At 38.2% G+C, this 27,815-nt stretch overlaps 1 protein-coding gene across 3 annotated transcripts in view; it reads left to right on the top strand.

Annotated features, from left to right (window-relative positions):
• Positions 1–24,576, top strand: part of dnmt3bb.1 (DNA (cytosine-5-)-methyltransferase 3 beta, duplicate b.1) — a 46,276-nt gene extending 21,700 nt beyond the window's left edge. Inside the window, exons 7-22 of one of the 3 annotated variants that reach the window (XM_058409578.1) lie at positions 222–380; positions 501–608; positions 2,324–2,465; positions 3,312–3,440; positions 4,476–4,520; positions 4,634–4,713; positions 5,367–5,479; positions 5,683–5,866; positions 6,380–6,464; positions 14,306–14,451; positions 15,527–15,617; positions 16,450–16,598; positions 17,780–17,865; positions 20,968–21,037; positions 21,228–21,346; positions 22,879–24,576. In XM_058409578.1, coding sequence (XP_058265561.1) covers positions 222–380; positions 501–608; positions 2,324–2,465; positions 3,312–3,440; positions 4,476–4,520; positions 4,634–4,713; positions 5,367–5,479; positions 5,683–5,866; positions 6,380–6,464; positions 14,306–14,451; positions 15,527–15,617; positions 16,450–16,598; positions 17,780–17,865; positions 20,968–21,037; positions 21,228–21,346; positions 22,879–23,020 — 1,848 coding nt within the window. In that variant the 3' untranslated portion in view covers positions 23,021–24,576. Of the gene's footprint in view, positions 1–221; positions 381–500; positions 609–2,323; positions 2,466–3,287; positions 3,441–4,475; positions 4,521–4,633; positions 4,714–5,366; positions 5,480–5,682; positions 5,867–6,379; positions 6,465–14,305; positions 14,452–15,526; positions 15,618–16,449; positions 16,599–17,779; positions 17,866–20,967; positions 21,038–21,227; positions 21,347–22,878 lie in introns of all 3 variants that reach the window. The other 2 variants (XM_058409577.1, XM_058409579.1) reach the window with 2 other exon arrangements.
• Positions 24,577–27,815: the final 3,239 nt, after the last annotated feature.

Here is a 27,815-nt window from a genome sequence, read left to right on the forward strand (position 1 = left end):
TAGAACTGCTATTAGATCCGTTTTCTTGTTGCACTTGTCTCAATGATGCTTTGAATAACACTGCTCAATCTTAAAGACTCATAGCAGTACCACACACACACACACACACACACTACCATGTCAGAGTCACTAATATTGTGTGCAAACTTGTTTAAATGAGTCTTATGTAAGTGAAAGTACCTTAAGGTTCATTTTTGTCCATAATCATCTATCCTTTGTAGGACAATAAGGGATTTGGAATCGGGGAGCTGGTGTGGGGTAAAATTAAGGGTTTCTCCTGGTGGCCTGGTATGGTGGTGACCTGGCGAGCCACAGGGAAGAGACAGGCCTCGCATGGCATGCGCTGGCTCCAGTGGTTTGGTGATGGCAAGTTTTCTGAGGTGAGTCCGACTTAATGACATAATGGAGATGTTAGAAGAACCTCCACTGACCTATGAAGGTTATCAAGTGATTTATTTATAGAGGTTTATGAGGTGTGTGTGTGTGTGTTTTGCTTGTAGGTGTCTGCCGACAAACTGGATTCCATCACAGCCTTCTCAAAATTCTTTAATCAGTCCTCTTACACCAAGCTGGCTTCCTACCGCAGAGCCATATTCCAGGCCCTTGAGGTAAGACGGAATTCATCACTGATCTTTTAGAGGAACACAGGTTTCTGTAGTAGAAAATGAAAGACAGGAAGGAAGGCAACAACTATGACATCTGCATTCTGTTTGTCCAGCTGAGTGTATATATATATGTGTGTGTGTGTACATTTAAAAGGCTGAAAGATAAGAGTCTGGGTTAAACAGTTATCTGAAAGCTTTGCGGAATTCCCCAACAGCTCCCCTAATTACCTTCCTCTAGAGAGTAAGATGTTCTACCAAACAACACAAAGGTCAGCAAGTCCAGGCATGTTTAAGAACCACAGCCCTGCATGTCTGCACTCCGTGCCTTGTTCTTTCTGCAGATTATCACCTATCCTGGGATGTACTAGGGATAATTTGTGTCTATTTTGTCGACCATAAACTTTGATTAATGTTACAATATTCCAAGACAAGCTCAGGTGTTTTAATCAGAGTTTATCCCAGCCTGTGTGCTTTCTTATAGCGTCTTTAGTGACCCTGTTTATCCACTTCCTTCACTTAAATAGAAAATATCTAAGTGCTTAGTATATTTCGATGTTAATCCTGATAATTAGTAAATGTACACTGTGCTTGAGAAAAGAAATTTATCAATAGAAACATTGCTTAACCTTCATCTAGTGTCAAATCAGCTATCCCCAGGTGGAGATTAGACTGTTTCTCATTTTCTTAGAACAAAAATTATGTTCTTACAGGCACAGCTTTATCAATTTTACAGATACACGGTCAAGTTAATTAAAGATTCTTCCTTGTCCTGTAGGCTGTCCACCTTAAATTCCTCTGCCAAAATACACCGACCAGGCATAATATTATGACCACCTGCCTAATATTGTGTTGGTCCCTCTTTTGCTGCCAAAACAGCCCTGACCTATCAAGGCATGATGGACTCCACTAGATCCCTGAAAGTGTGCGGTGGCACCAAGATAGCAGCAGATCCTTTAAGTCCTGTAAGTTGCAAAGTGGAGCCTTCATGAATCGGACTTATTTGTTTCCTTGGACCATCTTTAAAGGATACTTACAAGACTTAAAGGATACTTTTGAAAGATACTGACCACTGCAGACCGGGAACACCCCACAAGAGCTGCAGTTTTGGAGATGCTCTGATCCAGTGGTCTAGCCATCACAATTCGGCCCTTCGTCAAACTCAAAGCTCAAATCCTTACGCTTGTCCATTTTTCCTGCTTCTAACATCAACTTTGAGGATGAAATGTTGACTTGCTGCTTAATATATCCCACCCACTAACAGGGGCCATGATGAGGAGATCATCAGTCTTATTCACTATATCTCTCACTGCTCATAATGTTATACCTGATGGGTGTATATGATATGTGTTCACATTCATAATAACTAGCTGGATGGTATGCTCCGAGGGCCATTTTGTCTGCATGGTTTCGGCTTTAGTTATCCCTTCAGAGGAAAGTACTTCTAGGAATGTTATTCCTATTATCTTATCGTGATATAAGGTTCGAGGGTTCACTGAATAGTTGGATATGTACCAATATACACAGCCTTCACATTCACCAGATTACAACCCATGTGAGATTTGAACCAGTGTATTAGACACCACCATCACACATAGACACAACATGCTAGCGTGTTCCAGGCAATATCTGTGATGAGTGCCAACAAGCCACAAAAAGAAGAGATTCTGAAATGCAGCTTACGTGGGAATTTCTCTTTTATACCATTGATTTTTTTGCAGATGGCTAGCATACGTGCCGAGAAGACGTTTCCTCTGTGCGAATCGGATAATCCGGAGGACCAGGTGAAGCCCATGCTGGACTGGGCTCATGGCGGCTTCCTGCCCAAGGGCAAGGAGGGCCTGAAACCCAAAGAGAATTCCCGTGAGTATGAGTACCCAGAAACACCAACTGTTACTCATCCACTTCTACTCACAAGCTGTCAATCCATCTACAGTTCCTTATATATAATCCCTACATCAACAACATAGAGCTGGTAAAGTCCTCTGGCTAATCTGTAGATCTTTCTTAGGAGGTTATAAAGTTCAGAAGTTTTTGCTCAGGCAGCTTTGTAGTTCATGATTAGTGTGAAGAAGGAAACTCAAACAACAGCATCACGTGTTTATTTAGTTCTCTTAACACACATGACTCATAGCTGAAATATGAGATTCCTGAAACATTCGAAGACTTCAGGCTTTCTCTCTCTCCAGAGTCTCGCTTTACCTTACATGCTCTTGTGTTCGTTTAGTACACGAGATTACTTACCTCACACGATTCCAGGGCAGAAACTCGAGACGTCCACTTAAATACGGGTCGAGAAATCCTCACACGTTCTCTTACATGACAAAGCTCACTTTCTGATTAGGGGAAATGTTTCTAGTGGAGATAGAAATTTATGTAAATATATGCTTTAATGGAAGAGTTTAAAAATATTTAAAAAAAAAAGTCAAATAAAAATATTTTTTACATTTTATACTTATATATTTAAACATTTTATAACATTAATAATAATAATAATAATAATATTTTACGTTCTAAATAATAATAACAAAAAAATAAATACACAACAAAAAATAAATAAACAACAAAAAATAAATAAACAACAAAAAATAAATAAACAACAACAATAATAATAATAATATTTTACGTGTGTGTGTGTGTGTGTGTGTGTGTGTTGGTTAACACGTGGTGGTTTGTCTTTCACAGCTGAGTGCTGTTTGTTCCCAGCAGCTCCGGAGAGCACGACGCTGCAGGCTAAACTCCTGGAGTCTGCACCACCAGAGCTCGCACCGTCCGCCAAGAGAGCCAGACTCAGCATGTGCAAGGCCAAATCAGCCACTGAGGACATCTACAGCAGAGGTCAGAGGTCATCCATAGGATGTCTCTCTCTCTCTCTCTCTCTCTCTCTCTCTCTCTCTGTCTGTTTCTCTGTCTTTCTCTGCCTTTCCTTGTGTGTCTCTCCCTCCCTCCCTCTCTCTCTCTCTCTCTCTCTCTCTCTCTCTCTCTGTCTTTCTCTGTCTTTCTCTGCCTTTCCTTGTGTGTCTCTCCCTCCCTCCCTCTCTCTCTCTCTCTCTCTCTCTCTCTCTCTCTCTCTGTCTTTCTCTGTCTTTCTCTGCCTTTCCTTGTCTGTCTCTCCCTCCCTCCCTCTCTCTCTCTCTCTCTCTCTCTCTCTCTCTCTCTGTCTTTCTCTGTCTTTCTCTGCCTTTCCTTGTCTGTCTCTCCCTCCCTCCCTCTCTCTCTCTCTCTCTCTCTCTCTCTGTCTTTCTCTGTCTTTCTCTGCCTTTCCTTGTCTGTCTCTCCCTCCCTCCCTCTCTCTCTCTCTCTCTCTCTCTCTCTCTCTGTCTTTCTCTGCCTTTCCTTGTCTGTCTCTCCCTCCCTCCCTCTCTCTCTCTCTCTCTCTCTCTCTCTCTGTCTTTCTCTGTCTTTCTCTGCCTTTCCTTGTCTGTCTCTCCCTCCCTCCCTCTCTCTCTCTCTCTCTCTCTCTCTCTCTCTCTCTCTCTCTGTCTTTCTCTGCCTTTCCTTGTCTGTCTCTCCCTCCCTCCCTCCCTCTCTCTCTCTCTCTCTCTCTCTCTGTCTTTCTCTGTCTTTCTCTGCCTTTCCTTGTCTGTCTCTCCCTCCCTCCCTCTCTCTCTCTCTCTCTCTCTCTCTCTCTCTCTCTCTCTCTCTGTCTTTCTCTGTCTTTCTCTGCCTTTCCTTGTCTGTCTCTCCCTCCCTCCCTCCCTCTCTCTCTCTCTCTCTCTCTCTCTCTGTCTTTCTCTGTCTTTCTCTGCCTTTCCTTGTCTGTCTCTCCCTCCCTCTCTCTCTCTCTCTCTCTCTGTTTCTCTGACCATCATCCTCCTTCAGTCCCTTTTTTCCCCCAGAGTATCTGATCTCGTGTTTTTTTCTCCATGGTAGAACAAATGGTTCATGAAGTCTTGAAGAATCACAGAAGTATAGAAGGTAAGCTTGTGCAAAGTTCTACATTTCCTTCCACACTTTACCACACGGTGCTCCTCATTTTGGATCTGATTTCTGTCTGTCTGATCCTTTCTGTCTTTCTCATGTACCCCCAGAGTTCTGCTTGTCTTGTGGCAAGACACGAGCAGCAACCTTCCACCCGCTGTTTGAAGGAGGCCTTTGTCAAGCATGCAAGGTGACGACTCCTCCATGTTGATTTACTTCCTCTGTGTACAGACACACACAAACCCGAGCGACTGTTACTTATTCTGAGCAACATCTGCACAACTGTGTTTAATTAAGGGTCATTAGGTTATACTACGGCTATTTAAGGTCATTGTATGTTAATAAATCAGACTCCAAATAGCCTCTGTAAATCTTATTTACTGATTATCATTGTTATGGGTCATCTCTCTCTCTCTCTCACTCACCCTTGCTCTCTCGCTCTTTGTCTTTCTTTGTCTATCTGTCTAGCTCTCTCTTTCTTTCTCTTTATGTCTCACTCTCTCTCTCTATCTCTCTCTCTCTCTCTCTCTCTCTCTCTCTCTCTCTTTCTCTGTCTGTCTGTCTGTCTCTGTCTCTATCTCTCTCTTTGTGTTTCTTTGTCTATCTATCCCTCTTTGTCTCCCTTTCTCTGTTTCTCTGACCATCTGTCTGTCTCTGTCTTTCTTTGTCTTTCTGTCTCTCTCTCTCTCTCTCCGTCTCTCTCTCGCTCTCTGTCCGTCTCTCTCTGTCTCTCTAACCATCTCTCTCTCTCTCTCTCTCTCTCTCTCTGTGTCTCTCTCTCTTCTTCTCACTGTATCTCTCTCTCTCTTATACTGTGTGTGTGTGTGTGTGTGTGTGTATTAGGATGTATATTTAGAGATCTCCTACATGTATGATGACGACGGCTATCAGTCGTACTGCACGGTGTGCTGTGGAGGCCGGGAAGTGCTACTCTGTGGCAATGCCAACTGTTGCAGGTTCAGCATCACACACACACACACACACACACACACTACATTTTAGCAGCATTTCATACATTTCATCCTTGAACACTTCTCGATATACTATACATAATAACTCACACGTGTTACTGAGAATTTTTGGACTCCTTCTCGCCACGTTCATAAATTATTCTTTTAATTCACACTTTTCCTTTCCCTCCCTTCTTCTCTGTCCTCAGGTGTTTCTGTGTGGACTGTTTGGACCTGCTGGTGGGTGCAGGAGCAGCGAACAGCGCACGCGATTTGGACCCGTGGCTGTGTTATATGTGTCAGCCGTTGCAGCCGTACGGCGTGCTGAAGAGACGTCATGACTGGAGCCTTAAACTGCAGGAGTTCTTCGTCAATGACAACGGACAGGAGTTTGTGAGTCCTGGGTCACCGCATAATAATGATAATAATAATAGATGTACAATACACCAATCAGCCATAACATTATGAGCAGTGAGAGGTGAAGTGAATAAGACCGATGATCTCCTTATCATGGTGGGATATATTAGGCAGCAAGTCAACATTTTATCCTCAAAGTTGATGTGTTAGAAGCAGGAAAAATGGACAAGTGTAAGGATTTGAGTGAGTTTGACGAAGGGCCAAAATTATGATGGCTAGACCACTGGATCAGAGCATCTCCAAAACTGCAGATCTTGTGGGGTGTCTGCAGTGGTCACTATCTTTCAGAAGTATCCTTTAAGTCTTATCAACCTGCTGCTAACATCTTGGTACCAGATACCACAGCACACCTTCAGCGATCTAGTGGAGTCCATGCCTCAACAGGTCAGGGCTGTTTTGCCAGCAAAAGGTGGACTGAAAGGTGGACTTGTGCTTGTTTTGGCCTGTGAGGACCTTTTAAATGTTGTGTCTCATTTTGTCCCTCTTAAGGAAAGCCCGAAGATTTACCCAGCAGTCCCAGCAGAACAGAGACGTCCCATTAGAGTTCTGTCACTGTTCGATGGCATCGCCACAGGTACGCGTACCTGCATGTGTGTCTGTTTGTATGCATGCATCACTTTTTTTTTTCTTTTAAATTAGATCTCTACCTACTGTATAAATCAAGTTTTATTGAGTTAATTGGGGATTCTGGGATTAGAGAGTGCTGACAGAATTCCACTCACTAATATTAGAGACAAAAATGCAAAAATCTTGCTTTAATTAAAGCTCTAAATGTCTTTAATTAAAAACAACTCATGCTTTCAATAGCTGAGACTCCTTTTCTCAGCTACATAGTAGAAGTAGTTACATATCTGTTACCAGTGTTGGGTAGGTTACTTTGGAAATGTAATAGGTTCCAGATTACAGGTTCCTCTGTTTAAAATGTAATAAGTAGTGTAACTTTTCAATTACTTTATAAAAGTAAAGTAATTGATTACATTTGATTACTTTTAAGTTTCTAATGGATATTTTCAACTAAATCATTTCCAACATTTATCCCAGGCAGGGTTAACCTTACAGTAGAACTCAACTCTGTTTACTGTTAGAATTTTAAATCTTTCATCACTTGAATTAAGATTATATTAATTTAATTTTAAGCACAGCCACAAAACCAGACTTCAGAACAAAAACTCTTTAATACTGTTTTAGGAATCAAATCTTTGCATAGCTATGACAGGACACACTGGAAAGTAACAATGCCTTGGAAAAAAAAAACATAATCTGTAAAGAGTCATCATAATGTACGCTACAGAGCTAAAATAACTAAGTTATATTAGATCTGACACCAACACATTTACAAGGAGGAAAAGTGTGAGCTATATATTTTCTGTCAAAGGGTTAAATATAGAAGTAGATAGACATAAATAGAAGTGTGCCTGGTAAAGGCAGCTAGCAGCAGGGACGATTTTAGGATTTTCATTTAAGGGGGGCTCAGCCCCCAAGGAGGGTATAATAGTAAAAATAAAAAATAAAATAAAATAAAATAAAATAAAATAAAATAAAATAAAATAAAATAAAATAAAATAAAATAAAATAAAATAAAGGTTTGACTAACAGGGTAGGATGGTAAACTTAATGCAGCATTCCACTGTATTGCATAGATTTGTATAACATAGTACTGAACAAGCCAAATACGAGTCTTCCTGATCTCACACTCACACACACACACTCACACACACACACTCACACACACTCACACACACACACTCACACACACACACTCACACACACTCACACACACACACTCACACACACACACACACACACACACACACACACACTCACACACACACACTTGTCCTCTGATCCTCGCTCTGTGACGCCGCGGTTTGCGGATTGAAGAACGTGCTGAAAGATGGGGAGGAGCCGAAAGTCTGCCACCGTTTTCATATGAAATGTAAAGGGGACTGAGGAGGTCACTTATTCGTGTACAGTTTATGGACAATCGCAGAATTTTAGGGTTGCTTTAAAATGGCCTAGCGACGCCCATGGCTAGCAGACTAGCTAATTTGTTGTGAATTTTATGAATACAGGTCTTGAGTACTCTATGGGCTCGATGAACGTGCAGGCGCGTTTTAGTGGATTTTTTTCCACAGAGCAGCTTCAAGAAATCAACTGACCACTCCTTCACTTTTTATTATACAGAAACGAGTAATATATCATTCCAAACTAAAGGGTCTGTTTTTATTTCTGTACACTCACAATAATGACAAAAAAATTTACATTTTAAATATATTATAAAATAAAGAAAGGCTAGGTTACATGATGCTTCCTCAGGTTCAACATTGAAGCCTTTGATGCTGAAAGCATTTTAACAGCTGGGAAACTAATTTCCCCCTGAACTGTTATATTTGCCCCTTATTGGATTTCAGGATGAAATTATTTTTACATTTCCAGGACTGAAATGCATTTTTATCACTCGCCATGGTAGTAACTCTCAGACAGTGTATTAGCCTAAAGCTTTCTGAGGCAATGTGGATTAACGTAATTGGCAGATGCGCCGCAAATTCAAACCAGAGAACCAATCAGAATCATCAGAATAGCACTGCTTTAACAAACTCGAACAACAAATTAATATTTATTCAACATATACTAGTTTTTTAAAGAAAATATTCAGATGTAACTCTGTTTGTAATCTTTAACATTTTCATAAGTAACTGTAATTTTAATTACATATTTTTCTAAGTAACTGTAACGAGTTAGTTACATTTATTTTGTAATTAAGTTACATAACGCCGTTACATGTAACTAGTTACTTCCCAACACTGTTTGTTATATATGTCAGGTGTTATATATCAGTTATATAGCAGGTGTTATATATCAGTTATATAGCAGGTGTTATATATATGTTATACAGCGCACTCCACAATTATTGGCACCCCTAATGTTAATACTTCGTACAACCCCCTTTTGCCAACAAGACAGCACTTAATCTCCTCCTATAACATTTCACAAGATTGGATTATACAGAGAGAGGGATCTTTGACCATTCGTCTTTGCACAATCTTTCTAGATCATCCAGAGTCCTGGGTCCTTTCTTATGCACTCTCCTCTTCAGCTCACCCCACAGGTTTTCAATTGGGTTGAGGTCTGGGGACTGAGATGGCCATGGGAGGAGCTTGATTTTGTGTCTGCTGAAACATTTTTGTGTAGATTTCGCCAAATGTTTTGGGTCATTATCCTGCTGAAAGACCCAATGACAACCCACCTTCAGCTTTCTGACAGAGGTTTTGATTTAAAATGTCCTGGTATTTCAAAGAGTTCATGATGCCATGCCCTCTAACAAGGTTCCCAGGGCCTTTGGAAGAGAAACAGGCCCATAGCATTCACAGATCCTCCACCATACTTCACAGTGGGCATACTCATCTTTTGTTTTACGCCAGACCCGCTTAGAGTGTTTGTTGCCAAAGATCTGACCAAAGCACACAGTCCCAGTACCGCTTAGCAAACTCCAGACGTTTGTGACTGTAGGTGAGAAAAGGCTTTTTCCTTGCATGCCTCCCAAGCAGCTTGTTGGCATGTAGATAGCATCTGATGGTTGTTATGGAGACTTTGTGACCCCAAGATGCCACTCTTTGATGCAGTTAACTAACAGTGAGCTCTGGAGATTTTTTTACTTCTCTTACCATCCTCCTCACTGTGCGTGGTGGCAAGATGAACTTGGGTCCTCGTCCAGCCTTGTTTGTCACTGTTCCAGTTGTTTTAAACTTCTTAATGATTCCTCTGACTGTAGATAAGGGCAAGTTGAGGCGAGTGGCTATTTTCTTGTAGCCATTGCCTGACTTATGAAGGTCGACACATCTGCCTTACTTGAATGGGGTGTTCTCTTGTCTCTCCCATGTTGAAGAGTGGATAAGAGAAATAGGCCTCTGTGTCACGTCATATTTATACCTCTGGGAAACAGAAAGTCATGAATTATTAATTAAAAGTTTCTGGATGCTCTGATCAACTTTAAAAACTACAGTAAAAATTACAAAAATGCTTCAGTTACATTTATTTTATAGGAATTGTTAGGGGTGCCAATAATTGTGAACAATTATTATTTAGTCATGGATTTTTTTTGTATTTAGAGTTAAAGGTTGGATTTTTCTACAATTTTCCCTGAGATTATGCTTCTGCAATAAAAAAAATGAATTTATTAGAAACCTAAGAACACATCTTAACCAGGGGTGCCAATAATTGTGGAGGGTGCTGTATATCAGGTGTTGCATATCTGTTATATATCAGTAGTTACATGTCTGCTATATATCAGGTGTTACCTATCTGCTATATATCAGTAGTTACATATCTGCTATATATCAGTAGTTACATATCTGCTATATATCAAGTGTTACATATGTTATATATATCAGTAGTTACATATCTGTTATATATCAGTAGTTACATGTTATATATCAGTAGTTACATATCTGTTATATATATCAGTAGTTACATATCTGCTATATATCAGTAGTTACATATCTGCTATATATCAAGTGTTACATATCTGCTATATATCAAGTGTTACATATCTGTTATATATCAAGTGTTACATATCTGCTATATATCAGTAGTTACATATCTGTTATATATCAGTAGTTACATATCTGCTATATATCAGTAGTTACATATCTGTTATATATCAGTAGTTACATATCTGCTATATATCAGTAGTTACATATCTGTTATATATCAGTAGTTACATATCTGTTATATATATCAGTAGTTACATATCTGTTATATATCAGTAGTTACATATCTGTTATATATATCAGTAGTTACATATCTGTTATATATATATCAGTAGTTACATATGTTATATATCAGTAGTTACATGTTATATATCAGTAGTTACATATCTGCTATATATCAAGTGTTACATATCTGCTATATATCAGTAGTTACATATCTGCTATATATCAGTAGTTACATATCTGCTATATATCAAGTGTTACATATCTGTTATATATCAAGTGTTACATATCTGCTATATATCAGTAGTTACATATCTGCTATATATCAGTAGTTACATATCTGCTATATATCAAGTGTTACATATCTGTTATATATCAAGTGTTACATATCTGCTATATATCAGTAGTTACATATCTGTTATATATCAGTAGTTACATATCTGCTATATATCAGTAGTTACATATCTGCTATATATCAGTAGTTACATATCTGCTATATGTCAGTAGTTACATATCTGCTATATATCAGTAGTTACATATCTGTTATATATCAGTAGTTACATATCTGCTATATATCAGTAGTTAGATATCTGTTATATATCAGTAGTTACATATCTGTTATATATATCAGTAGTTACATATCTGTTATATATATCAGTAGTTACATATCTGTTATATATATCAGTAGTTACATATCTGTTATATATATCAGTAGTTACATATCTGCTATATATCAAGTGTTACATATCTGCTATATATCAGTAGTTACATATCTGCTATATATCAAGTGTTACATATCTGTTATATATCAAGTGTTACATATCTGCTATATATCAGTAGTTACATATCTGTTATATATATCAGTAGTTACATATCTGTTATATATATCAGTAGTTACATATCTGTTATATATATCAGTAGTTACATATCTGCTATATATCAAGTGTTACATATCTGCTATATATCAGTAGTTACATATCTGCTATATATCAAGTGTTACATATCTGTTATATATCAAGTGTTACATATCTGTTATATATCAGTAGTTACATATCTGCTATATATCAGTAGTTACATATCTGTTATATATCAGTAGTTACATATCTGCTATATATCAGTAGTTACATATCTGTTATATATCAAGTGTTACATATCTGTTATATATCAGTACTTACATATCTGTTATATATCAGTAGTTACATATCTGTTATATATCAGTAGTTACATATCTGCTATATATCAGTAGTTACATATCTGCTATATATCAGTAGTTACATATCTGCTATATATCAGTAGTTACATATCTGCTATATATCAAGTGTTACATATCTGTTATATATCAAGTGTCACATATCTGCTATATATCAGTAGTTACATATCTGTTATATATCAGTAGTTACATATCTGCTATATATCAGTAGTTACATATCTGCTATATATCAGTAGTTACATATCTGTTATATATCAGTAGTTACATATCTGCTATATATCAGTAGTTACATATCTGTTATATATCAGTAGTTACATATGTTATATATCAGTAGTTACATATCTGTTATATATATCAGTAGTTACATATCTGTTATATATATCAGTAGTTACATATCTGTTATATATCAGTAGTTACATATCTGCTATATATCAGTAGTTACATATCTGCTATATATCAAGTGTTACATATCTGCTATATATCAGTAGTTACATATCTGCTATATATCAGTAGTTACATATCTGTTATATATCGTGTTACATATCTGCTATATATCAGTAGTTATATATCTGTTATATATATCAGTAGTTACATATCTGCTATATATCAGTAGTTACATATCTGCTATATATCAAGTGTTACATATGTTATATATATCAGTAGTTACATATCTGTTATATATATCAGTAGTTACATATGTTATATATCAAGTGTTACATATCTGTTATATATCAGTAGTTACATATCTGCTATATATCAGTAGTTACATATCTGCTATATATCAGTAGTTACATATCTGTTATATATATCAGTAGTTACATATCTGCTATATATCAGTAGTTACATATCTGCTATATATCAAGTGTTACATATGTTATATATCAGTAGTTACATATCTGTTATATATATCAGTAGTTACATATCTGTTATATATATCAGTAGTTACATATCTGCTATATATCAGTAGTTACATATCTGTTATATATCAATAGTTACATATCTGCTATATATCAGTAGTTACATATCTGTTATATATCAGTAGTTACATATGTTATATATCAGTAGTTACATATCTGTTATATATATCAGTAGTTACATATCTGTTATATATCAGTAGTTACATGTTATATATCAGTAGTTACATATCTGCTATATATCAAGTGTTACATATCTGCTATATATCAGTAGTTACATATCTGCTATATATCAGTAGTTACATATCTGCTATATATCAGTAGTTACATATCTGCTATATATCAGTAGTTACATATCTGCTATATATCAGTAGTTACATATCTGTTATATATCGTGTTACATATCTGCTATATATCAGTAGTTACATATCTGTTATATATATCAGTAGTTACATATCTGCTATATATCAGTAGTTACATATCTGCTATATATCAAGTGTTACATATGTTATATATATCAGTAGTTACATATCTGTTATATATATCAGTAGTTACATATGTTATATATCAGTAGTTACATATCTGTTATATATCAGTAGTTACATATCTGTTATATATCAGTAGTTACATATCTGCTATATATCAGTAGTTACATATCTGTTATATATCAGTAGTTACATATCTGCTATATATCAGTAGTTACATATCTGTTATATATATATCAGTAGTTACATATCTGTTATATATATCAGTAGTTACATATCTGCTATATATCAGTAGTTACATATCTGCTATATATCAAGTGTTACATATGTTATATATATCAGTAGTTACATATCTGTTATATATATCAGTAGTTACATATGTTATATATCAGTAGTTACATATGTTATATATCAGTAGTTACATATCTGCTATATATCAGTAGTTACATATCTGCTATATATCAAGTGTTACATATGTTATATATCAGTAGTTACATATGTTATATATCAGTAGTTACATATCTGTTATATATCAGTAGTTACATATCTGCTATATATCAGTAGTTACATATCTGTTATATATATCAGTAGTTACATATCTGTTATATATATCAGTAGTTACATATGTTATATATCAGTAGTTACATATCTGTTATATATCAGTAGTTACATATCTGCTATATATCAAGTGTTACATATGTTATATATATCAGTAGTTACATATCTGTTATATATATCAGTAGTTACATATCTGTTATATATATCAGTAGTTACATATGTTATATATCAGTAGTTACGTATCTGTTATATATCAGTAGTTACATATCTGCTATATATCAGTAGTTACATATCTGTTATATATCAGTAGTTACATATCTGCTATATATCAGTATTTACATATCTGTTATATAGCAGTTGTTATATAACTGTTGTTGCTTTAATAACCGCCCCTTGATTTCCATTATACATGTTTTTTTTTCCGTGTAAATATGGTCTGGTTCTAAAATCTGGTGTTTTCCTTTCAAAATGTTTGCAGTTAAATGATTTAAAGAAGTCTTCTACTTAAAGAAGTATTTGTTTCTTGGCCTTTCTAGGTTATCTGGTGCTAAAGGATTTGGGTTTTAAGATTGATGCCTACATTGCCTCAGAGGTGTGCGAGGACTCCATATCCGTGGGAGTCGTCCGACATGAAGGAAAAATCCAATATGTGAACGACGTTCGGAATATCACCCGGAAAAACGTAAGTGGAGAAGTCGAGATCCCTTTTGGCAATGTCCTCAGTCAGCTGAGTTTTGTCTCTGTCTTTCTGTCATTCGAAACCGTGTCCCACAAGTTTAGAATGTTAATTGAAATCATTCACACACACACACACTCTCTCTCACACACACACACACACACACACCTGGTCTAAACCTGTTATTTGCTTTGTTGTGAGTTGCATGTCCCAACAGCTCTTGATAAGAGCAATCAGTCCACCGGAGAGGAGTCTGGCTTTTGTAGTTCCTCCTCCCCTTTAAATCCTCCCCCTTTCTCTTGTCCACTGTCTCACACACACACACACACACACACATGCTGCTCCCTGGAGCACAAAGAATTCCCAAATCCCTCCTTTACCCATTCACTCATTTACTCCACCATCCACCCTTTCATCCATTCATTGATCCGCTCGCTCAGTCACCAGTTCACCCCATTGTCATTCTGCAGAGGCTGGATTGAGGTGGGAGGCGAAAAGGGAGGAATGAAAAGGGCAGCAAAGAGAAGGGGAGGGCAGGAGCCTGGAGCTGGAGGGGGGAGGCATGAAAAGAGGCTGAATAGAATCCAGCTGCATACAGTCTTTTTCTCTCTCTCACACACACACACAAACACACAGATGTGCCTGTGATATCAGAGAGGTTTTGCAGACAGTGTGGTTTGTGTCTGTCTGTGTGTGTGTGTGTTTCCTAATCTCAATGTTTGTGCACACACTCGAGATTTATCTGTGTCTTCCATGCCCCAGTGACCTCTAATCACACAAAGTGTGAGTGAAATTTATGTGCATGTGTCCCCCTGACAAGAAGGGATTTCCTGTTACTCACGGGCTTTGTGTTGCTTGCCGGTGCAAGACCCGCTGTTTGAAATGCTAAGACCTGTGAACGATACAGATTTTACTACACAATCAGTGTTTGAATGGCATTTGTGGTTGAACTGCAGCAAAAAAACACTAGCAGGAAACTGAGAGTTGGGGATTTGAGCGCTAGGTGGAGCAGGGGAGAGGGGTAATTAATTCTAATGCTAATGCTAATTAATGCCCCGTGGTGTTGTTTTGTCTTAAACAGATTGCAGAGTGGGGACCGTTCGACTTGGTGATTGGTGGAAGCCCGTGTAATGATCTGTCTATCGTCAATCCAGCGAGGAAGGGCCTTTATGGTAAGGCATCTATTGAATGAGCTATCTGTCTGTCTATCTGTCTGTCTATCTGTCTGTCTATCTGTCTGTCTATCTGTCTTTCTATCTATCTATCTATCTATCTATCTATCTATCTATCTATCTATCTATCTATCTATCTATCTATCTATCTATCTATCTATCTCTCTATCTATCTCTCTATCTATCTCTGTCTGTTTGTCTGTCTTTTTATCTATCTATCTGTCTGTCTTTCTATCTATCTATGTATCTTTCTGTCTGTCTGTCTGTCTGTCTATCTATCTTTCTGTCTGTCTGTCTGTCCATCATTCTACTTATCTGTCGGTCTTCCTATCCGTCTGTCTGCTTGTCTGTCTGTATGTTTGTCTGTCCGTCTATCTATCTATTGTCTGTCTGTCTGTCTGTCTATCTATCTATGTTTCTATCTAACTTTTTATCTATCTATCCATCCATCCATCCATCCATCCACTAGTAAAGAATTAGTAGTGAAAGTTAAAAAAGACCTGCTGAACACAGCAATCTAAAACAGCAACAAACATGTATTTATTTTTTTAGTAGTTAATTAATTAATGATGATGACAACAACAACAACAATAAAAAATAATAATAAAAAAAATACAAATATATAATCAGTGAAAATCAGGTGGCTGCTCCTAACCTGTTTCTGTGTCATAAGTTATATAATATAACTTATTATACAATATAACAAGAGAACCTTCTGTTCCTGACACTTCATTTCAAAAAGTTTCACTCTATTGTTTTATAATAAATCACTTACCTAAAGCCCTGTGTGTGTGTGTGTGTGTGTGTGTGTGTGTGTGTGTGGTGTTTGCAGAAGGGACTGGCCGTCTGTTCTTTGAGTTCTATCGCCTGCTGAGTGAAGCAAAGCCAAAAGAAGGAGAAGATCGGCCTTTCTTCTGGATGTTTGAGAACGTGGTTGCGATGGGCGTCAATGACAAACGGGACATTTCTCGCTTCCTCGAGGTTTGTGTTCCTCCCAAACCCTAACCCTAACCCTAGTCATCCAAGATGTTCCTGTCTTTCTTTCTTCAGTTGTGAAGAAATGATGTTTTTTAAGGAAAACATTTCAGGATGTTTCTCCATATACTGGACTTCAATGGTGGTCGTGAGTTTGACCTTCCACAATGCAGTTTAAATGCAGCTTCAGAGAGCTCTAAACCTCCATCCCAGCCCAGGAAGAAGACTCTTATCTAGCCACACCATCGCTCATTTTCTTAGAAAAATAAAAAATTGTCTACTATTTAACCAGAAAAGCTCATCTAGCACTAGCTCTGGGATGCTACGTACTTTGTAATCGCATCGGAAGGTCATGCGTGGCATAGGTGGAGCTACAGACCCGGTGTTTACTAGTTTGGAGAAGGAGGAGCGCTCAAAAGTTGTTGCGTGTGCAATGACACAAAGTTCTATGTCTTTGTGTCAGTTTTTTGTTTAAAATGGTCCATTCGCGTGTGTGTGTATGTATGCTGGATGTGGAAATCGTTTTAAACCTAAAAGATTATATCCGCTTGGAAATACCATGACTGCTCACAAAAAATCCTGAGCGATTGAAGCTGTGGTTGCTCTGCACCTGGACATCAACACACCCTGACATGTAGTACGTAGCGTCGCGGACATGCAACCCAGAGCTAGTGCTAGACGAGCTTTTGTGGTTAAAAAGTCTACAATTTTTTATTTTTCTAAGAAAATGAGCAATGGTTTGGTTAGATAAGAGTCTTCTTCCTGGGCTGGGATCGGGGTTTAGAGATCTCTGAAGCTGCATTTAAACTGCATTGTGGAAGGTCAAACTCACGGCCACCATTGAAGTCCAGTATATGGAGAAACATCCTGAAATGTTCTCCTCAAAAAACATAATTTCTTTATGACTGAAGAAAGAAAGACATCATGGATGACAAGGGGGTGAGGAAATGATTTCTAGATTTTTGTTTTGGAAGTGAACTTCTCCTTTATGCCGGAGTGCAGAAATTTCTATTCTCTCTTTTTGTTGTGGTCATTTTTAATAAACTTCCCCGAAATTTGTCTCATTTCAGTACAACTTGTCCTTCATAAGGGAATAATAATGTTTAGATATAGGAGCTGTGCTTTTACCTATGCTTTCGTATATTTAACCCGTTGTGTTTGTGCTCGCTTCTATGTTTGTAATCCAGTGTAATCCAGTGATGATCGATGCTATCGAAGTATCAGCCGCTCACAGGGCACGATATTTCTGGGGCAACCTGCCAGGAATGAATAGGTAATATACATTTCTTTTTTTTATTTCTCTTTGTTTTCTTTTTATTTCTCATGAAGTAGTTAAACTACAATGGCTTCTAAAGGCTTCCTATGATGTAGATGTTCTTTCTACAAGATACTGTTTTCTGATTTCCATCATTTTAGATAGATTAGGGATGCCTTGGTAAAAAAAAAAAAAATATTTATCTAGACCTTTTCATCAAATGGATTCGGGAAGTTCATCCTTAAATCAGCGTCCAACCATCACCTTATTCATCTGCATGTGTGCGTTAAACATATTTCCAGATTATGATGATGTACACCCATCAGGCATAACATTCTGAGCACTGAATAAGACTGATGATCTCCTCATCATGGCACCTGTTAGTGGGTGGGATATATTAGACAGCAAGTCAACATTTTGTCCTCAAAGTTGATGTTAGAAGCAGGAAAAATGGACAAGTGTAAGGATTTGACTGAGTTTGAACAAAATGGGACAAATTGTTCCCGGTCTGCAGTGGTCAGTATCTATCAAAAGTGGTCCAAGGAAGGAACAGTGGTGAACCGGAGACAGGATCATGAACGGCCGAGGCTCATTGATGCACGTGGGGAGAGAAGGCTGGACCGTGTGATCCGATCCAACAGACGAGCTACTGTTGCTCAGATTGCTGAAGAAGTTAATGCTGGTTGAACTCCATGCCGCCGCTTCAGAAATGTCTGCAAGTGACACATGCTAACTTTGACGTACCATAGCAGAATGGACTAACCTGTCTTAAGTGCACAAGAGCTTCTTTATCCTTCTCCACAAGGCTTCCAGCTGGCAATGTGCTGGAAACAGGGCTGGTCTGAGCACATTCTCACATTCAAGATCCTTTATTGATATTTTGCAGAGTCACTATCTTGCATGCTAGGTTTACCCACAGAGGGACATGTTTGCGACCCCCAAATTTGAGACAACGAGTGCTGACCAAGTACACGTGCAGTTTGTTTGCTTGTCTGGCTGTAGTGATCTTAAACATAGAGACACTTTATATCTGCATCTTTCACTAGTTTCATTGTCGAGTTGTAGCTCCAGACTGTAGATCAGATCTCCGCAGGTGTTGATGCAGGTTTTTATTCCAACCAAGCAGAAGCCACACCTGAGTACTACTGAAAGCCAAGATCAACTGATTAATCATGTGGAATTAGGTGTGGCTCCTGCTTGATTGAGTCTATCCCCTTTGCTCCACAAACACTTTAACGTAGACCCAGACATCTAGACAACTCATTCATGGTGTGAGATTAGTGGATTAATCCCATGGATTCACACCGTCCTGAACATATACTATATTGCCAAAGGTTTTGGGACGTCTGCCTTTACATGCATATGAATGTAATATGGAGTTCGCCCGCCCTTTGCAGCTATAACGGGTTCAAGTGTGATTGGTCGTTCCAGAGAACACATCTCCACTGCTCTAGAGTCCAGTAGCGGTGTGCTTTACACCACTGTATCTGATGCTTTGCATTGCACTTGGTGATGTAAGGCTTGGACGCAGCTGCTAAGCCATGAAAACCTGTTCCATGAAGCTCTCTACGCACTGTTCTTGAGCTAATCTGAAGGCCACACGAAATCTGGAAGTCTGTATCTATAGATTCTGCAGAAAGTTGGCGAATTCTGCGCACTCAGGATGCGCCTATTTTACATGGCCTACCACTTTGTGGCTGAATTGCTGTTGTTCCCATGGTGTGGTGTTCAGCCAGGGTGCATATTGTTCATAATGGGGACAGTTTTAGGATAATATACAACCCTAGATTTTTCCAATTATATTCCAATGCATCCTGGCCCAAAGCCTCTCTCTTTGCCTTGTCAATGAACTACGTTGGGCAGTAAACTGTCTGTCTATTTGCAAACAGATCCACTTCCACCTTGCTTTGTCAGTTCCCATGTATAGACTTCCTTTAAGAAGCCAGATCTGCTGTCTGGTTGTGTCAGTGCTGTAATTATTCAGCCTTCTATCACAATATATTCAGTTGTAATTAAATCACAGACCAAAAAGTTACAGGCTGCTCAACTGTTCCATGGCAAAGTGTATGTTATTTCCTCTTTATTTCACTTCCAAATAAACAGATGAAGGTCTGGAGTCGATTTTCAATTGTGGCATTTGCATATGAAACCCAAAGAACTGTCAATGCCAGTAAAGTAAACCATCATGTGTGAGATACACCAATCAGGCATAACATTATGACCACTAAGGTGACGTGAATAAGACTGATGATCTCCTCATCATGGCACCTGATATATTAGGCAGCAAGTCAACATTTTGTCCTCAAAGTTGATGTGTTAGAAGCAGGAGAAATGGACAAGCGTAAGGAGTTTGATGAAGGGCCAAATTGTGATGGCTAGACCACTGGATCAGAGCATCTCCAAAACTGCGGCTCTTGTGGGGTGTTCCCGGTCTGCAGTGGTCAGTGTCTATCAAAAGTATCCTTTAAGACCTGTAACTTACAGGACTTTAAGGATCTTCTGCTAACATCTTGGTGCCAGATACGACAGCACACCTTCAGGGATCTAGTGGAGTCCGTGCCTCGACGGGTCAGGGCAGTTTTGGCAGCAAAAATGGGTGACCAACACGATGTTAGGCAGGTGGTCATAATGTTATGCCTGATCGGTGTATGCTTTGTGCATCATGCTGCATTTATGACAGTTGTCATGCTCAACATTTCACTATAATCAGTGTCTTCGGAACCATTTCCCCTACTGGAGCAGACCAGACTGGAAAGGGGATGAGTTTACTGTAGTCGTGACCTTTTAAAGTCTACACATATGGAGTAGTGGTCATGAGTTGCATGAACTCTGCTCCAAAACTAGCAAGGGAATGAGCATACGGAAAAAACTCCACTAGTACAGAAGGAAAACCCTGCAATCTGGAACAAAAGGAAGTAGAACAATGTTTATTGAAATAGGCAAAGAAGCCTTTTCACACTTCTGGGCATCCTGAACAAGTGTTTGGACAAAATAGACAGGGACTAAAATAATCTTTTGGGTTTTTTTTTACAAAGACAGGTCATTGTTACTGGTTCAACTCTTGAGTCATTTTGTCCCCAGTATATACATGGTTTACTGTAAGAAACTCCTCTGTTGTAGGCCTCTCTGTGCCTCTGGCATGGATAAGCTAGAACTACAGGACTGTCTGGAGCATGGCCGCGTTGCGAAGGTAACCTTGCCCTTTCAGCATGTTTCCGAATGTTATACTGAACATAATATGGTCAAAAAAAAAGCCAGCACCTACAAAAAGACTGCTGATTGCTTACTGCATTATTTTACCAGTTCAGTAATGAGTAGCTTGAAGTGTAGCCTGTTGAGCGCTATTTGTGAAGTAACACTTCACCGCCTTGTGTCTCAAGTTTGGAAAGGTGCGTACCATCACAACCCGCTCCAACTCCATCAAGCAGGGTAAAGACCAGCATTTCCCTGTCATCATGAATGGCAAAGAGGACATTCTGTGGTGCACAGAGCTTGAGAGGTGAGCAGCATTTTAGATCAAAGAAACTTTCTATCACATAAACCAGGCAGGACATGTCACGGTAAACTGTACAGATATTTCTAAACTGAATGGTCAGTCGCTTGGAAAAAAAACTGTACAATCTAGCCCCTCCAAAAGACTTATAAAAACATGTGAGATACAGATTCACTATAAGAGTTATTAAAGCACATGTAAATGGACTCGTTTTGTGTATATATACATATAATAAAATTCTGGGAAAATATCTGGGGAAGGACTTGACCATGTTTTCCCACTCTTTCTTGCAAAACATTCTAGATCCATCAAAATGCACAGCCTGCTTCAGGTCACACCACAGGCTATTAGCTGGACTCAGGTTGAGGCTCTGGCTAGTTCATTGAAAAACTATGAAAAACTACTAAATCTTTTGGTTAAGGCATTCCTTTGTTGATCAGGATGTTTGATTTGGGGCATTCTGTTTCATCTTCATCTGACTAGTAGACGCCTGAAACTTCTGAACTAAAACCAACCGGTATTTGTAGATATCCGTGGTTCCTTTTGCTTCGATAAAGTCTCAGCTCTGGCTGAAGAAAAGCAGCCAGCTAAAGCATGATGCTACCACCACCATGCTGCACTGTGGGTATGGAATTATGGAATTGTTCTCATCAGATCGTAACTTATTTGGGGCAGTGGTGGTTCAAGTGGTCAAGGCTCTGGGTTGTTGATCAGGGTTTCCCAGCAGGGTTCCCCAGCACCACCACGCTATATCCTAGCTGCCCCTGCGCTCTGACCCTCAGCTGGGATATGTGAAGAAAAGAATTCCACTGTGCTGTAATGTATGTATGGTGATAATAAAGGCTTCTTCCTCTTCGATTTGGCCACATGGTTTGTTTTGTGAGAAAGAAAGAATTGTAGTCACATACAGTAATCAATACTGGTCAGATATTCATGCAGCTCCTTTAGTGTCGTCATGGCTCTCTTGGCGGTCTTGTACTTTTATACATTTTCGAGGGATGTCCTGTTCTTGTTCTTGGTGATGTCACTGTGGTGTATTTTCTCTGTTGGCCTTTATAGTGTTCCATGGGAAAAATAAAAGTGTTGGAAATTCTTTCATACATAGTGGTTAAGGTGTTGGACTACTGAGCAGAAGGCTGTGAGTTTGAATCCCAGGTCTGCCACTTCTGGACCCTTGAGCAATGCTCAGTTGTATAAAAAAATGAGATAAATTTTAAGTCACCCTGGATAAGGATGTCTGCCGTAAATGTAACCTTAATATTTGGTGTTAATCAGAATTATTTTACGGAAGACAGCTGTATGATTGTTACTTTTGACCATGAGATGAACACAGCCACGTCCTCAGCTCTAAAAGCGTGTGCACACTTGTATGCATCCGTGTTTATTATAATCTTTTTATTTTATCTTTTTATTAAACTTTGGAAATGGAAAACGTTGGTTCAATTTTTTTTACATCACAAAAACATGCCATTTTAACAGTGTACACTGTTTATATCCATTGTACATTGTTAGTTAAATGATCTTTTCTTCACTTTCAGGATTTTCGGGTTCCCTGTCCACTACACGGACGTGTCCAACATGGGACGTGGTGCCAGACAGAAACTGCTGGGTCGCTCATGGAGCGTGCCAGTCATCCGACATCTCTTTGCCCCTCTGAAGGACTACTTTGCTTGTGAATAACAGCCTTAAAAAAAAAAAATCTGCTAACTCTACACACTGGCTTCATACCTACAGTGACAGAGCCGCGAATGGCTTCACAAGGCACAGAGGAACTTGTGAAGTTTAGTTATTTTTGTCTCGTTACGAGATCCAGCCTCGTCCAGCTGGTGATGCTGTTGCTTTGAGCCAGCGAGTCTCATGTATGGTTTTTATGAGCCTACTTAATGTAGGAAAAAGAGACTGTTTTTACTAACCGATGACCAGACACTTTCAAACTCATAACACTTGATTATCAGGGATCTTGTTTCACTTAAAGATGCCTTTTCGACCTTGATGGAGAGACGTTCTGGTAAAAGCTCTCATCTGGACAGACAAAGCTGACATTCTGGAGAAAAGTTGTTTATGCGGCACTGATTATTCTCCAAAATGTCAGCTGTTTTCAGCAAGCGAGTTGTTTTAAACAATGAGAGGCAAAAAAAAAAAGAATCGAGTTATTCATGCCAAAGATCCAAATACACAGAGCCTTGAGTCTTAATTTCAAGTCGCAACATCCTTACAGTTTGGACTTTTCCCCAAAAAGGGGAAAAAAAATTTATAACAATTTTTTGTTGTTTTTTATCGCTGTTTGTGTAGTCACTGTGGATCGTGTGACCTTGGGCAAGCATTTGTAATGCATTCCTTGTACTATAGGTCTTTTTTCTACTCAAAGAAATACTTGAAATGTGTGCATCAATGCAAAGCTAAGCTGTGAGCCCACGTGATATACAGTACATTTGCAAAGATCTTCCCGTACATTTGAGGATAAAAAAGAAAATCGTTAAAAGATCAAGCGTTGTAAAACAAAGCCAAATGTACAATTTTTATATAAGTAGCTTATCTGATATTTTTTATTTTAGTTTTTCAAGTAATATCATGAGTATAAAAAGATCATGTCACGTCCAGAGGCTTTGTAAAAAAAAAAAAAAAGGAAAAAGGCAAAACATGATAATTCCAAATAACACACAGGGTACTGTTTTGTATGTTTACATTCCTAAATAAGGTTTTTAGGGTCTTCACATAGACCTTCACTGGAACTATATCCTTGAAAGCACCTTCCTAAAAGATGAGGACTGACTTTGAACTAGAAAAAATATATATAAATATATACCAGAGTTTCTTTATTGCTGGTTTTATATATATATATATATATAATAGGGTTCTCTGGGGTTTTTTTGGTGCTCCTTCTTTACACACTCTTTTTTTAGTATCATGTTAAAATATTTTTGAATTTTATGGTGCCTTTGGAAGTACGGTAAAGCCTTGAGCCTTTCCGATTGCTTTACAACAAAAACAAGTAATGCCTAACCTCTGGCTACATGTGCTTCAGAACGACTACTGTTCAGAAAACTAAAGCTTGAATATGATGTCAACCATTTGGAAACAGTACGCTGAAATATCTTTGTTTTTATTATCTCGTGTAAGATGGAAGTTTCTGTTTTTCTGTCACTTATAATTTGCATCACAGAATGAGAATTACAAACATTTAATAGCCCATAATGTAGGTCTGGGTAAAAAAAAAAAAAAAAAAAGAAAGAAAATAGAACAAAGTATTGCCTACCTTTTTACATTATGTAGACTTTATATTATAGTGTTTTAATATTTTTTTTTAAATTTTTTAAAGTTCTAACATTTTATATAGTTGTTCTTTTGCATATGATGCTTACATGTTAAATGTCATCTGCTTGGCTTTTTGGTTTTAGCATGCATTAGCACTGAAAACTTACATATTAACAGTACATTTTATACAAAGTCCATTTTGGAGCAAGTACTCCGTGGCTTTATTTTTATACTTTTGTACTCTTTTTGTATACCTTTTTTCTATATATAAATATATAAATATACATAACTATATGTAACAAAGCGTTGTTAGTGGCATTGACACCAATAAAGAAGATTATGACCTTTACTGTATTATACAAAAATGGGAGTGTTTTCAATGACCGGTTTATTTTTGGCGAAGGTGATCTTGGCTGAATCCCATCTATAAATCTACATTATACAAGTGCGGAAGGGCTACATTTCCACTCATCCGAATGGAATGTAAGAAGAACGGGATGACGACGCTTTCCCACACACATGGAGTAACACAACTATACAGGAAGTACAATAAAAAATAGTCTACATATAGGACATGGATTTCGATAGACATACACAACATGGTTGTGAGGTCTGCAGAGCAAAATAATCTAGAAACGTAAATCAATTGCAGATTAGAAACATGCGGTGAATGTGTCACTAGGCACGGATCTTTGGCAGAGGATAGTAATTTGGATGGAATGTAGACCCATGATGAGTGACTCTGTGTAAATATAGGGAACACTGGCAATTTGTTTTCCTAAATGTAAGGGTTTTTGACAAGTCTTTGCTGTATTTACAAGTGTTACAAGTGCTGTATTTATAATAGTTTTTGAAGTTCTCCTGATGTGATTCTGCTGTAGACTAGTATTTGTTGGGAGAAACTGTATAGCTGTATATAACAAAGGTATCCTCAGGAATTTTCGGTAATACACTCGCCCTTAAAGACCTATTCATCTCATCACATCTGCTCATGCTCTTTACCACTATGAATAACGGTATCCATGAGACTTCCTTTCACACAATTACACACTCACACACATGCTCCCCCAGACTACAGGTCTTATCCAGTTCCTTTCCCTTCACCACCCTTTTGGATTCATGACTCAAAGTCAGCTACCCACACCCTCCCCGGGGCTGCTCCTAAACCCCCAGGCCACAGATACAATTATAAAACACTTTGAATAAACATTTTACTTCTGCTTACATTTTTTAAATTGTGGCCGGCCTCTGTAACCCGGTAGGCGCGCGGTCCCAGTTGTTGGGTCTTTTACTGGTCTGTCGATTCCCTGGGTTTTGGCACCACTAAAACATCTATGGGGTACAACAGCAGGAGACCACTCATATCAGCTAAGAACAAGGATTTGAGTCTATCATGGGTGCAGACTCACCAAAATTGAACAGTTAAAGATTTCAGCTGGTCTTTCAAGAGTGATTACTCAAATAATCACTCTTAACAGCCATGGTAAACAGAAGAGCATCTCCGAACACACAAAATATCAAACCATGAGTTGGTTAGGCTTTAACAGACCACATCCGGCTCCACTCATGTCAGCCAAGAACAAGAATTTGAGTCTGTCATGGCTACAGACTCACCAAAACTGAATTGGTCTTTTTCCACTCTTGAACTGTTCAGTCTGAGTGAGTGTGTCTATTTACATGATAGCCACAAATTCTCGTTCTTGGCTGACATGAGTGGAGATGGATGTGATCTGTTAAAGCCTAACCATCTCATGGTTTGCTATTTTGTGTGTTCGGAGATGCTTTTCTGTTTACCATGGCTGTTAAGAGTGAATGAGTTGCTATAGTCTTCCTCTCAGCACAAACCAGTCTCCTCTGATCTCTCTCATGAACAAATTAATTGTGCATCTGTGTAAATCGTGGTGCTTGAAAATCGATGCTTGGGAGCCCATCTGCTACGATCAACCACGCCAATATCAGTGACTGAGAGATTACATTTTAAATGTGAACAACAACTGAAGCTCTTGACCTGTAACTGCATGATTTTATGCACTGGGCTACTCCCACGTGATTGACTGATTAGATAACTGCATGAATGTAAAGGTTTCCTTTAAAAAGTGGACAGTTAGTGGACATACAAGAGTTTCAGACAATACTTATGGTCAAGGGCTTTAAATGTGTGTATGCACTTCATACAGAAGATTGTTTCATAAGTATATCTGTTTATTGAGATAGATATACGTGTGTAAAAAAAGGACTTTTAACACCGCCCACGCGCACGGCTAGTCATGAGCTAGCATGTAATATATAGAACTAACAAATTAGGCACAATGAACGTCAACCTTAACGGGTTTAAATGGACGATATATACATTTGTATTTTAGACTTGATCCCAAACTCAAAGAAAAGAAAACGTTTTAAAGTTAGCATTGGCTTATTTAATTGGACATTGTTAAACGGGGTGGTTTGTTAAACTCGAGGTTAGATGACAAACCAATCCAATCCGGGTGTTTTTACAAATACTGTAGGTTTTGGTTTCTTTACACTGGTTAAATGGTTTAATAGATATATAGGAGGTAAACATTTAAAGACTAAAATGTAAAACAAACGGTTTGAGAGTGAAACTGAAGAAAGCACGCGCTAGTTTGGTCAGCCATCGCGTGAGCTAACCAACATGTTTACAAACGACGTATGCATGCGAAGATAATAATGCAACGATTGTGTCAATATATAAAAGTTAAGTTTTATTATTTGTCTTATAGCGGTTTTGGGGCACATGATTCGCTATTGTTTATTTCGACGTTACTTGATCGCCCTTTCCTGGTCGCCGTAAAATATTGACCAATGAAAGCGCGTGCGCATTGGGGGAGGAGCCACGCTGAATCGCAACAATTAACTAGGCGCTGGTGCGTGCGCGAGCTGGTAAGTTAAGAAATAAGACGCTTTAACTATTTTATTTATTTATTTATTTATTAATTAATTATTATTTCTTGGAAAATTCCAGTCAGAAAAACAGAGGGTCAACCAGCCTAAATAACTTTGCGGGATAGTGTAGATATATATTTTTTTCGTAAACACGTGTGTCCAGTTACGCTAGTAGAACAGAGTTCACTAACTAGTAGCTAGGGTAGCTTAACTGGGAGGACATTTTAGAAAATATACGATGATGATGTTTTTTTTTTTTTTTAAATAAATAGAGCCACATATCAGTCCACGTCGGTGTTTAATACTTAATTCTAAT

The sequence above is a fragment of the Hemibagrus wyckioides genome, linkage group LG15 (genome assembly GCF_019097595.1).
Source record: "Hemibagrus wyckioides isolate EC202008001 linkage group LG15, SWU_Hwy_1.0, whole genome shotgun sequence".
Lineage (NCBI taxonomy): Eukaryota > Metazoa > Chordata > Actinopteri > Siluriformes > Bagridae > Hemibagrus > Hemibagrus wyckioides.